At 40.3% G+C, this 14064-nt stretch overlaps 1 protein-coding gene across 1 annotated transcript; it reads right to left on the bottom strand.

Annotated features, from left to right (window-relative positions):
- Positions 1 to 11335: 11335 nt before the first annotated feature.
- On the bottom strand, positions 11336 to 12061 carry LOC147492681 (uncharacterized). The gene has a single exon (XM_086567593.1). It carries the CDS (start codon positions 12059 to 12061, stop codon positions 11336 to 11338), a length of 726 nt encoding a protein of 241 aa, XP_086423719.1.
- Between the last annotated feature and the right edge of the window lie 2003 nt (positions 12062 to 14064).

Raw genomic sequence — 14064 nt, 5'->3', positions numbered from 1 at the left:
GATTTCACAAAAAAAATGAAGTTTTGTAAATGCTGTCGTGTCAAGTACCTATCATAGTATGAGAAGATTTACTTATGTTGTCGTGTCATGTCGTGTCAAGTACCTGTCTTAGAAGATTTACTTATGTTGTACAAAATTTGAAATATAAGCAGGAACTAATAGGATCAAACAAAGTGAAAAGAGTCAAAGACAAACACAAAGACAACAGATAGCCTATAGGTAGCCATGTTATCATAAGGTTTAGAGATAACCAATAGAAACTAAGCTTCGTTCTATTAAGCGAAACATGTTTTCACCTCACACATGGCTGCCAAGTGGTTTGAGAATAGATGCATTGAAAGAGAATCGAAGAAACTAGAAAGATTAAAGCAAAACACCATCAGGTAATAGGGGTAAACAAGTAGGTCCCTCATCAGACGATTTACTCCATCCATAAATAAACATTTTTTTTATGGTAAGGATGTTCAATGATAATCATCAACTTGACACATTATGAAACAAAAAGGAATAAGGTGGTTCGCAGTATCTTCAAAACCAAATTAATATGAATGGGAAACCAGGAAAAAAATACCAATCATTTACTTCCTAAGTTGCACTGCAATAAAAAAAAGTAATATCAAAGAGGGTATCCTTACCGGAGAGTTGATGTAGCTTGCCCCTTGCCCAAAAGATTCTTGATGAGTGAGCTGTGAAATTCAATTACCCGTATTTACAACAACTCTTTAACATATTCATTTCCCAAAAGAACATTGAAATGTAATAATACCTGGGAACTTTGACCCGATTGAACTCTAGCAGCCTCTTTTCTACCATGACCACCCTTCACAGATCGTTTGCTATCACCCTGTCGAAATTGCAATTTCTCAGATAAATTAAATATTGTGTAGAAAATTAAGCTACAATTGACAAGTCACGAGAATGGATCAAGCTACTTTGTAGTGTCCTCTCCATTTTCAAGTAGAGAGAGAGAGAGAGAGAGAGAGAGAGAGAGAGAGAGAGAGAGAGAGGTTACCAAGTCCAACATTTTTTTTTTGTATTATGTAAGACAACCTTGCAAGAAACCCGAAGAAAATGATGTAGCCGGCTTTGGAATATATGTTGTTTCCCTTTTTTATGTTTCAAAAGAAAAGTAATCTGAGGGATAAATAAATTCCATAGTCTCTAACAAGTAGATAGGTTCAAAATAATAAAAGACACAAAATGTAATGAGAAATAGTTGATTTTGCTGTTTCTCCAGGATCAAGCTTATATGTTAAGAGCAATGAACCGCTTATAGGATCAACACAACAAATGTCAGACGAACTAAAATAAGAACCCACCTCAGTACTCATCACAAGCAATAACCTGCTTTCATTGTGATACAGAACCTTGCGTGGGGTGCCTCCAAGATGGAATTTTAGCACATTAAGCCTTACTGTGGACCATCTCCACCTGTAACATGACACAAATAGGATCAATGACACACATAATTATATAAATAATGAAGATGACTGATAATCACCAGATTTAACAAAAGAAACTTTTCATTGTCAGTACAAACAATAAAAAGACACGCAAAATGCATAACGGTGTTAGAAGACAATAAATACTAGATGTAGGCTACTCTTTGCAACAAATAATATTCCTTTAGGGCAGTCTAAAGAGCACATAGGGGTGACATGTTTCCAATGCTCGTAATCTGCCGCGAAATCTTCTGGGGCTGCTTTGCCATAAACACCAACCTGGGAACTCTTCAGCCAATAAGGCACCTTTTCTGCCCTTGCAGACCATTGTTCTGGCCACTAAGATCCCCGCCGATGCATCAACCGGGATCTTGTGCATACATGCCTCCAAAGGGCACATTCCTACGACGATAAATAATCAAGTGTCAGGAAGCTTAGCTCAATGAGTTCTAACTGGACTAGAAACCTATCAAACGAGGACACTGAATCGCCTTTATTTTTAACATGCGTATAGCTCACCAGTCAAACATATAAAACTACAAAAAAAAAAAAAAACACACACACACACACACACACACACACACACATACCATGTTGCATTTGCATCCATGTTTGACTCATCTGAGTGTTAGAGAGTGTGCATAGGTCACTGATTTTTAGGACGTGCTCATTTTGGTAAGCAGGTCTATCAATTACTTTGATGAGTAGTTTCCTAGGGCTACAGTTCGGTATTTGGGTCGCGAGGTACGCCAAGTTGTCAGCGTGGCGATTATCTTCCCGTAGGAAATGGTGTATGGTGACTTTATTGAAGGAAGGTAGTAATTGATTTAAAACTTAAAGATATTTAGAAAGGTTACCTTCATTGGTGGTATACTTACGACCTGGCGAATGACCAGTTGTGAATCGTTAAAGACCTTGAGCTCCTAAACTTTAAGCTCTAATGCCATACGGAGTCCTATGATCAGGGCTTCGTACTCAGCTTCATTGTTGGTGGTCGTGAAATTAATGCGAACTAATTTTTTCACCATAGAGCCATCTGGTAACACTAAGACTACTCTGACTCCGCTGCCACCTGAGTTGCTAGCTCCATCCATGAAGAGTGACCATACCGATAGGTCGGGGTGTCGTCCTCTGGTTCCCAGTTTAGGTCGTCAACTGGGAAGTCTGCTAAGAAATCAGCAACGACCTGACCCTTTTGAGATGTTCTCGGGGTGAACGCAATGTGGTGTTTGCCTAGTTCTCATGCCCATACTGCCATGCGAGTTATATTGTTGGCTTTAAGAAGGATCTTATTTAATGGCAGGTCGGTTAGCACTTTGATTAGATGTGCCTCGAAGTAGGGCCTGAACTTTCATGCTGAGTAAAGTAATGCCAGTACTGCCTTTTTGATATGGGAGTAGTTCTTAGCTGGCAATAATGTCTTGCTTGTGAAGTAGATCGGTTTCTTTGCGTTCTGTTCCTTTTTGAAGAGAACTAAACTGATAGCAAAGGCAGACACAGCTAAGTACAGCCCCAGCATTTCACCATCAATCGGTTTTTTCAGCACAGGTGGTGTCGAAAAGTAGTCCTTGAGAGTAGAGAACACTTTGTGGCATTGCTTGTTCCATGAGAATTGTTCACCCTTCTTGAGAATTTGTAGAAAAGGTCGGTATTTATCTTATGCTCTCGATATGAATCGGTTTAGAAATGCCACCATTCCTGACAGTTTTTGTATCTGCTTCTTTGTTTTTGGGTTGGGCATGTCCAAAAACGCTCAAATTTAATCTGGGTTCACTTTTATCCCACGTTGTGAGACCTGATACCCCAAAAATTTCCCAGAGGATGCTCTAAAGAGGCATTTCTCAGAGTTAAGTTTTATCTGAGTTCGCTAAAGTCTGGAGAACGCTTCTGTGAGATGATCTAAGTGATCTCCAGCTTTCTTACTTTTGATGACCATGTCGTCTATGTAGACTTCCATGGTGTCACCTAACATGTCTTGGAACATATCGATGACGAGTCGTTAGTAGGTTGCTCCAGCGTTCTTGAGGCTGAACAGGAGGACGTTGTAAAAGTAAATTCCTTGCTCTATTACACAATAGGTTTTCTCTTCGTCTTCTTTTGCCAGTAGGATTTCGTTGTAACCACTGTAGGAATCCATGAATGGCAAGAGCTCGTGGCCATAGATCTGATCTACAAGTTGGTCGATTCTTGGTAAAGGGAAGCTATCCTTAGGAGTTTCCTTATTTAAGTTGGTAAAGTCCACGCAAAGGCGAACTACGCCATTATTTTTTGGGACTGCTACTATGTTAGTGACCCATTCAGGGTAATCGACCTTCCTAATGAAGCCAACTTTTTTGAGATTTTTGACCTCTTCATTGATTGCTTTTTGAAATATAAGGGATAACTTTCGAGGTCATTGGCAAACTGGTTTAACATTTAGTTTAACATTTAACTTATGGCATGCAACATTGGGATCAATTCCAGGTACATCGATGTACGATCAAGCAAAAACATCTTTATTTAATGATAAAAAGCTTACAAGTTGTGCCTTGAGAGTAGGATCAAGGTTAGCTCCTACATAAACAAACTTAGGGTCATCCTCAGCTCCTAGGTTGACCTTTTCCTTCAATTTGGGATGAGCAGCCACCTCAGTAGGGTGAGCGACCTCTGGGGTCTTGGTCTCTTGAGGTACCTTCGTGACTTGAGGAGGTAGGGCGACCTCTGGGGCCCTGGCTTCTGGATGGACGCTTTTGATCGATCCCCCAGTATTTTCCTTTGGTAGATCGCTTCGAGGGGTCTTGGTCAAAGTCTTGACCTCAGAGACGAAGTCATCTGCCAGCTTGCTTTTGGCAATCTCTCCCTTGTTTTTGAGTGAAGCCCCAGCAGGCTTGCTAACTAGGAGGATTTGATTACAATTGTGAGCATCGAGCTGGTTGCTTCTAAGCTCCATCATTCCTCTGGGGATAAGGAAACGTAGCACTTGATAGAGTGTGGATGGTATTGCTTGCATCTTGTGGATCCAACATCATCCTAGGATAGCAATGTAGGACGAGTTGATGTCCATAACACTGAAGCGCGTGTTGATGCTGACATTGTCTTCTTGTGACCCAACTGAGATAGGTAGAATGATGTCTTTTATTGGGTCGGCTCGAGATCCATTGAAGCCATAGAGGGGGGCCGATTGGATCTATCATGACTAACCTGGGCATGTTCATCTCCTTAAGGGTTCGGTAGAATAAGATGTCGCACGAACTGCCTGGGTCGATCAGAACGCGCTTGATTGTCTAGTCGCTAATTTTAACGTGGACCACGAAGGCGTCATTGTACGGTAGGCAAACCTTGTTGAGGTCTCAGTGAAGGTTATGTTTCTTAGGCTACGACCATATGTGTGTGGGGTGGGGGCCACTTGCGAGGAGAACTGGTAGACTTCTTAGACGGTGCCTACTTGTCTCCTTTTCTCCCTGGATGACGTAATAGAGTCGTCTTGGAAGGTGATTATGTTGATGGTTTTGTTGTTGTCTCTATCAGAAGAGTGTTGGCAGCACTCATGACGAGATCGGTTTGTAGAACGACCTCTAGCCTGAGAGCGGGCTCTGTTATTATTGCAGGGTGGAGTTCAGCTTCTTTCTCTGCTAGCCATTAGCTTGTGGCGTAGGTCGCCATTGACAATATCAGTATAATGATTGATATACTCTGCCTTAATGAGGTCTTGAAGGTAGTGCTTGAGCCCCCGACATTCATTGGTCTCATGACACTTTGCTTTATGGAAAGCGTAGTATGGTTTCTTGGGGTGTCTTCTAGCTGTTTACTTCAAGTCGGTAATAGGCCACTTTTTTATCTTCTCCAGTATGTAACTTGGAGATCTTGTAAGCACAGTGAACTTTCTTTTGGTTTGGGTTCGAGTGCTGGTCTGCTGACCTTGTTGCCTAGGTCGCTTCTTAGAAGATGGGGCAATATCTAAGATCGTAGCGACCTCATCTTCTTCTTTTAGTCCTTCTTTTTTTAGGCCTTCTTGAAGCTTGAAGTACTTTTCCACACGTGCGTACAGTTCGGCCAATGTTTCAGGGAGCTCCTTCATGAGCGACCTGGACAGACCAGTGTTCTTCTTGATCGTGTTGGTGAATTCCATTATGGTAAACAACTACTTGTGGCCGCTCTCCATGGACAATAGCTCTGTCTTGAAACGCCCTAAGAAGGTGTGAATTGGTTCATCATTCTTCTAAGACAATTGGAAGAGTAAATTGAGGTCGACTTTCTTATGTCTGTTGTGGGCATATTGGCTAGCGAACTGGTCAGTCAGCTTTTCAAAGCTGTCAATTGAGTTTGGCCCAACGAGTAGAACCAATTGAGAGCTCCATCTTTTAAGCTTCCTGGGAACAAGCGGCACTACAGGTGGTCGAACTCCTGCGCACTATAGAGTGCGAGGCTCTGAATGTAATGAGCTACGTGCTGACCAGGGCACGTGCTACCATCGTACATTGCGAACCGAGGCTGAATGAAATCTTGGTGGAAGGGTTTATTGAGCACCTCAGTTGTGGAGGGGGACGCTTGATACGTCTTCAACATCTTCTGAATAACCTGAGTAGTGCCATTTTTGCCGGTGCTTTGTTCGATCCACTGGGAGAGGCTATTGATTTGTTGGTTAACCTCGTTGATTATGTCCTCAGTGGTGATTCCGTTTGGGTTCTGGGACTTGACCTAGGTTTTTAGTGATGCGTTCTCCTGCCGGAGCTGGGTGTTGCTGTCGCTCATGGCTCCCATCTGGGTGGCCATGCTCTTCATTTGATCCTGGAGGCTTTCCATACTTCGTGGGCTTAAGATTTTATTCTAACGTTTTTTGTTTGAAGGTTTGTGAACTCAAGAAATCGAGCCACAGACGGCACCAATGTAAAGGTTGTATTTCGTTTAACCTTACTATTGTAGGCAATTTGGGGGAAAAGGGTTGATTGATTGGTTCTGACCAAGTTCGTTTAGACAAACTGCCTACGTATCAAGTTCTCTCTGCTGGGGGGAGACTTGAATCAGGTCTGACCTAGTTCCTTCTCTTCCTTATATAGGCAAAGGTGATTGCCCTCCTCCTTTTTCAAGTCAGGTCAAGTTCTGGACTTGATGACATTCAATGAGCCATGAAGGCATCCTGTGGTAGAGTAATGGTATGCACAACTGAAGCTCTGGTCTTGATGACGCTAGCTGTAACATACGTTTCTAGCCGTTAGGGTGTTGGCTAAAGTTAGCGTTCTGGATGCTTGACGTTCTGGACGCAGACGTTTTGGGAGAAGAGAGTTCTGGGTGCTGATGAGGTCGCTTAGCTTGTATAAACTGATCATTAGCGACCTTGACGTGTGGCTGAGTGTGATCGTCCTGGTGTGCTTGACATGTGCTTAATATTTGCTGTAAGTGTATATTACTCCCTCACACACACGATCATTGAAATTTATCCATCTAGTCTTGCTAGGTGGAGGGTTTTTGTTTGTAATAGAAGACATTTTTGAAAGTTTTTAGAAAAAGAGAGATTGAGAAGGGGAAAGATTTTTAGAAAAAAAGGAATAATTTTTGAAAATTTGTACAGGTTAGAGTCTTTTAACGTCAGATTCTCGAGACAAATAGAGAGGTGGAAGCAAAAGATAGAATTAAATAGAGAATAATATCACTTTGGGTTACTCTATTTGTTTAATTCTCGTTTGGAGACACCTCGTTTTTTTTTAGTTGGTTTTCTTAAGCAAAAGATATCTCTAACAATATAGAGGTTTTGACAAAAAGATAAAATTATACGTGAATCCAGTATCATTTTGGTTACTCCAGGGCGTATAATTTTCATTTTTATATCCTCTAGTTTTGAAAACTATGGAGAGATGTTTTAAGATACTCATACTCAAAAGCTGTGATAAAAGATGCTAATACTTTTTCTGAAAAAAACAAACCATAACAGGAATCTCAGGCAACTTTTGTGTCAGTTCTATGGCGAACCTAATCTAGACAGACAGAGCTTCAGCTACGCAAGTTGGGGGATTTACTGCGCAAGACATGGAATGTCCTGACCAGGCGAATAGCTCAGTGATATAGGCGGCCCTTAATAAGCAAAACTGATCTCAAAGTGCCCTTATATTGCGTTGTTCTAGGGGTTGGTCTCTGTAAAATCCATTGCCCATTTTGTTTTTAGAAAAATCACATGACTATTGATGCGCATCGAGAATCTTGCATTAAAGAATAGAGAAAACAACTGTTTTTGAAAATGAAATGTAAAATAAAGGAAGGAAAATTTGTATACCCGCTCCACAGGTTTACACTTACTTAAACGACGAGTAAAAAATATTTTACAAAGAATATGCGAGATATACGTCGACTAAGGCTCCGACACTTACAACCACACACTCCAAGTGGAGTGGTCCGGTTACCTTATTGATGTATATCTTTTGAAGCAAAAGGTGGAATGGAATGGGGAAGGAATACATCAAGGAAAAGAGGATTTAATTCTCGTAGATGGGATCTTGGAGAAGGGTTTCTTCTATATCTATAGACTGTAACTCATGAAAATGCTTGAGGTGCTAACCATAAATTTACTTGAAAAGTGTTGTTATCTTTGTGGTTCTTTAAAGTAATAGCCCTATAAGGGTTGACTTCAGTTATTTTGGAAGGACCAATCCATCGAGTATTTAGTCTTCCTGGAAAAAGATGCAATCTTGAGTTATAAAGCAAAACTTTTTGACCAACTTCAAAATGTTTTCGTAAAATATGCTTGTCATGAATCTTTTTCATGTTTTTTTTTCAAAAAATAAGCTAGGGTTAGGCAGACCCCCACCTGCATTAATCTCAAAGGCGCTCATACAATGTTCCTATTGCATCATCCTCTATTAATCTATATAGTTCTTGACTTAGAGGGGGACCTTGAAAAGTACAACTATTACAATTAGAGATGGTTAAACCAGCTAGCCAATCCACTGGTTTGTTACACTCTCTATAAACATGAGCAAAAGAACAAAATGCAAAATAATTAGCTGATTCCTTGATATGCAAGACTATGTCCAAACAGTACCAAGGACTATCCACCACGTTCGTAATTATCTAGTTTGCCCATAGAGAATCTGATTCCACTTCAATATCTTGTATGCTTAGCTCATGACATTTGATCAGTCATATCTCAATGGCCTTGAGTTCTTGAAATATTACCGATTGCATCCCCCCAAAACCTGAATAAGCTTCGATCACTGTTCCCTGCCCATCACGTATCACTCCTCCATGTCATGTGCCTAAATCATTTAACACCCCATCTGCATTCAATTTATTCCTTTGTTCAGTCGGGGGGTTCCATTGGTTCCATTTTCTTACTTTTGTTTTGAACTGTACTTGAATACCAATTGACTGACATAAGCTTCTATTACCCGGTGTTTCTTGAAGGTCACTGATCTGAATTTGTAAATACACTCTCATTTCTCTGATTATTCTACTCAACACCACTGCCGCAGGCTTTGCATTATTCTTGAACCTTCTTGTGTTTCTCTCTTTCCATATTGCATCCACCCAAAGCACATATGAAAGCTGAATAAATATTGCCTGTCAGAGCCCCCCTTTTACATACTCTCAACAGTGATGACCACTCCCTATTGGATGACCTTGTATCAGACTCAATGCCCAAGACAGATTTGATACCTCTCATAATTTCCTTGGAGAAACTACATTCAAAGAATAAATGGTTTGAATATTCTCTACTTTGATTACACAAGCAGCAAGATGAGTGACTGATGATCTTCTTTTGCACGAGCCTATCCTGTGTTGGTAAGCTATTAGAAAACAGTTGCAAACATGTAAACGAGTGCCTTGGCATTACTAACTTTGCCCATACCATTCTCTGCCATCTAACTCGAGGACGCACTGGAGACAGAACTTTATATGCGCTGCTGGTCGAGAACTTCCCATTAGGATTTGGCTTCCATATAACTCTATCCACCATCAGATGAGAGTTAATGGGAGTATTCATGATGTCTTCTCTGAGTGCAATGTTATTCAAGTCTTCTACTGTGGTACTCCATTTTCCATCCTTGATCAACTGGCTAATCTTTGCATCCAACGGTAAGTGAATCTCAGCAATTGCTTGAGGGTTATGAATGAGTGGACTCGACTGACACCAAATATCGTGCCATAGCAGGATTGAATCACCAGTTGCGATGCTATATATAACGAACTTCTTTACCTCATCCCTGCTCTTCAGAATACTCTTCCATGACTAAGCACAATCATTTGGGATTTCCATAGTCCAAAAATACTTATTATGCAACAGATTACTCCAAACCCATTCAACCCAGACACTTTCTTCCTTGGTTGCTATTCTATACACAAGACCACAGTATGCCCCTCTATTCCAAAGTGACATATTCATAATACCCAAACCCCCTTCCTCCTTTATTTTGCAAATGGTAGATATGCTGGCCTGATGATGACATTTCTTAAGTTTTACACCACTCCATAAGAAACGTGCACAAACCTTCTCTATATGTTCTATCACAGTTTTTGGTATTATAAAGGTTCTATACCAATAAATAGACATTGCGGTGAGAACAGATAAGATAAGTTGAAGTCTACCTGCATGTGACAACATTCTAGCTTTCCAGTCCTTAAGCTTAGTTGTGGCTCTATCCACCAATGGTTGGCACTCTTTAATCCCATGTCTACCTACAAAGAGAGGTAAGCCCAAATACTTTACTGGAGGTCTAACCAACTCTACTCCCAAAATCGATGCAAGATTCTAAGCCTCATAACCACTAATGGAGCTTGTCATGAGAGTAGTTTTATGATTGTTGATATGTAGCCCAGTTGCTTGACCAAACAGATGTAAACAATCCTTGAGTCCTCTGATAGACTCCTCTTCCCCTTTACAAAAGAATAACACATCATCTGTGAAAGCAAGATGTGACATATTGGTTTTCTTGCACTTGGAATGAAATTTGATCTGTTTTGCATCAAACTTCTCCTTTACTATGCTTTCCAACACCTCCATGACCAGTACAAACAAATATAGAGAAATAGGGTCACCCTGTCTCAATCCTCGTTTACCTTGAAAAAAACCTTTTGTTGCACCATTCACAAGAACTGAGTAGGTGGGGGAACATATACATAGTTTGATCCACTTCCTTAGCTTCACAGGGAACTGAAATCTCCCCATCATAAACTTTATCGTATCCCAGCTGATCATGTCATACGCCTTTCGGATATCAATCTTCACTGAGCACCTTGGAGTTCCATGTTTTCTTTCATACCCCTTCAAAAGCTCATGTGATAAGAGAATATTGTCTTGGATGTATCTATCGGGGATGAATGCCGATTGGTTCAAATGCACTAAATCATTAATACATATCTTGAGTCTGTTGGTGATAATCTTAATGACACATTTATATATGGTGTTGCACAAAGCTATCGGTCTGAAATCTTCTACCTTAGTAGGAGTAGTTACTTTAGGTATAAGGCAGAGAAAGGTAGCGTTTACTGCTCTTGGTAGATGATAACTGTTGAAAACATTCTTTATTGCACTTGTGAAATCCTTACCCATAGTCTCCCAACAAACCTTGAAGAAAAATGGGTTAAAGCCATCAGGTCCCGGCACTTTATTATCCTCCATGTCAAACATTGCACTTTTGACTTCTTCATCTGTGATTTCGTCTTCTAGTTGCCTAGCCAAAGGTTCAGGAATGATATTTCTTACCTTCAAACTCATAAAAAAACTTTCCTCCTTCATTGGCAGTGCACTTGTACCCAGAAGTTGGGTATAGTACTCAACTATTGTCTTTGCAACTTCATTCTGACCTTTAAGTGTGACTCATTGGTCATTTGATAATGCCCATATGCCTTTTCTTGCTGTTTTCTCCTTTATGGAGCTAAAGAAATATGTTGTACACTTGTCCCTATCTTTCATCCACAGTCCTTCACTTTTCTGCTGCATATCCACCGCCTCTGCTCTTGTATCTGCTCAAGCAAACCCTTTCCCTTTCACCCAGAAAATTATTTCCAGAGTCCCTCTGTAGTAATATCTGCACATCTTGTAACTCCTGCTTAGCTGTTTCTACCCTTTCATAAAGATGTGAGAAATTTGCTCTGGCCCATGGTTTTAACTTCTGTTTCAGCAGTTTCAGTTTCTGAATCAACACATACATTGGATTATTATATATAGACATAGTCCACACTTCCTCCAGCATGTCTTTGAATTCTTGTTGGTACACCCAGAAGTTGCAGAATCTAAAGGGAGGAGTTTTTCTTGTATAATCACTCCAACTTAAGAGCATTGGTGAGTGATCAGAAATCCCATATGGTAGGTACTCAGCAAATGTGTACGGAAATGAAGTATTCCATTCTTTATTCACCAAACATCTATCAATCCTAGACATAATACTTCCTATACCAACTGATTTATTCCACCATGTAAAGAAGAATCCAATGGAATTTAAATCTGTCAGACCTGCATTTTGAAGGCATATGATGAAGTCCTGATCTTCTCTCTGGTGCATGGAATCTCCTCCTATTCTCTCATTAGCACATAAAATATTGTTGAAATCTCCTACCACACACCATGGACCCTGCACTGAAGCACTTACATTCATAATATCTTTCCATAGACCCAATCTCTCGCTGAATCTATTACTTGCATACACCATTGTGAGTAGATAGTCTTCATTGCAAGGCTTGAATCTGACCTTACAATGAATGTATTGAGCTGACTCAGATAACTTCTAGACATACACTAAGAAGGGATCCCAGCATATCCATATTCTACCAACATCACTAGAGGAATAGTTACTGACACTACTCCATTGAGGACAACATATGTTTCTTATAGCATCAAACTTTTGTTCCTTGACCTTTGTTTCCAGTAAACCAAAAATACAAATCTTCTTTTCTATTCTAACCTTGTTTATCTCCTTTGCTTTATGTACATCATTTGTTCCTCGAACATTCCACACACTTATTGGGGCTATCATTTAGTGTTTTTTGTTTTTGTAACCCTTGGGCCTACCCCTACTCAGCTTGCCATGACCATTCTTTTTGCTACTAGAATTCTACTATTCTTTAAGCTTACTGCTATCTATTCCTTCCTTCTCTGTCATATGTCCAGTATCAACACGATTCGCACCTTTCTTATGTTGTATAGGTGTATCCATAATGGCGAGCGGCTCAGTGACTTTATCACTGAAGTACGGAGTCTCCTCCACTGACAAAACATCCTCTGACATTTCACCATCCCCAATTCCTTCTGTTCTTCTAATAAAATCAACCAGTTCTTCCTCAAACTCCGCCATAGCAACAATATCATCTGAATTGACAAAGTGCTCTACACTGTCTACATAAGGCACCACAGATAGGTTATGCAATATTCTGTCATCATTGTCTGCAGCAGGCTCCATATCTGGTTGAGCTTGATTTTGGCCCTGTATCATTATCTTATTATTACATACATCTCCGTCAGTAGGACCATTGTTTGCTATACCATTACTCTCCTCTACCCCAGCCACCACTGTAGTAATCTGGTTCACCTTTAGAGTTGCAGTGTTAATCACTCCTTCATTTGTGCTGTTACCAGTATTTTCTGATATGGATTCTGGTTCTTGCTCACTAGCCTCTTCTTGTTAACGTTGCACCCATACCCTTCTTGGACCCCTGACATTGTGTGTTGTAGGCTTTGTAGTACTTGGAACTCTGAAGCACTTGTCTGTGAGATGGCCAAAAGCCTTACAATTATCACACTTCTTGGGAACCCATGAATACTCCACTCATACAGTTCTATTATCCCCTTTTTCCATCTCAATCTCAAAGGACAAAGGCAGCTCTGAGGATATTTCAACTTCAATACAGGCTCTTGCAAAACTAATTCTCTTTTTTGATGCAGTAGCCTCATCCATTAGCAATGGTTTACCCAATCGACTGGCCACAACACCTAGACCCTCATCTGACCATAGCTCTTTGGGTACATCATAAAGGTTAACCCATATTGGTATGCCTTTGATTGTTTTTCTCCTCTTCTCAACATCCTGTGACCATGGTGTGACTATAAAATAGTTTCCTGCCATGTAAATGGGACCTAGTTCCATCACATGAAGTTTATCCTCCTCATTTGTTAACTTGAAATAGAATAGTTATGAGTCTGTTATCATATCAAATTCCCCTTTTGTTTTCCATTTCTTAGCTAATACTTGTTTCACAAATGGAAAAGACATACGATTTTCTAAAAAGAAACCCACTAAATAATCCTGCCACATACTAATTCCTCTGGATATGATATCTTTTGGAATTATTGTAACTCCATTAATAACCTCAGTTGTGTAATGCTGCAGAGGGGTAAAAGCAATCGCTTTACCTTTGTTGAACAACGAACTCCATGAATTTCTTTGGTTTGGTTCAACTTCACCTGCTTCTTTTCGATTCTCTGGTGGAACTTCAGATGAGCTTGGAACACTCACTTCAGTATTACTGAGAGGGGGGAACTCTTGAGTGTTTGCTAGAGAGCTATTCATGTTTACTTCCACTGATGAACTCACACTGTTGTCAATGGAGGATTTTACCAAAAGTGGAAATGAACATGATAAGAAAGTGGATAGGAAAGCTCTACCTAATAAAATTTGCTATTCTAGGCAAGAATTGGAGCACTAGATCAACCCGATGC

This window comes from Coptis chinensis, chromosome 6, assembly GCF_015680905.1.
Source record: "Coptis chinensis isolate HL-2020 chromosome 6, ASM1568090v1, whole genome shotgun sequence".
In the NCBI taxonomy this organism is placed as follows: domain Eukaryota; kingdom Viridiplantae; phylum Streptophyta; class Magnoliopsida; order Ranunculales; family Ranunculaceae; genus Coptis; species Coptis chinensis.
Note: the sequence above shows the minus strand (reverse complement) of the source record. Positions and strands in the feature narration are given on the sequence as shown.

Bases quoted from the DNA above. Each gene is read 5' to 3' on its own strand.
- LOC147492681 (XM_086567593.1), bottom strand. From the start codon at position 12,061: ATGGTGTATGCAAGTAATAGATTCAGCGAGAGATTGGGTCTATGGAAA.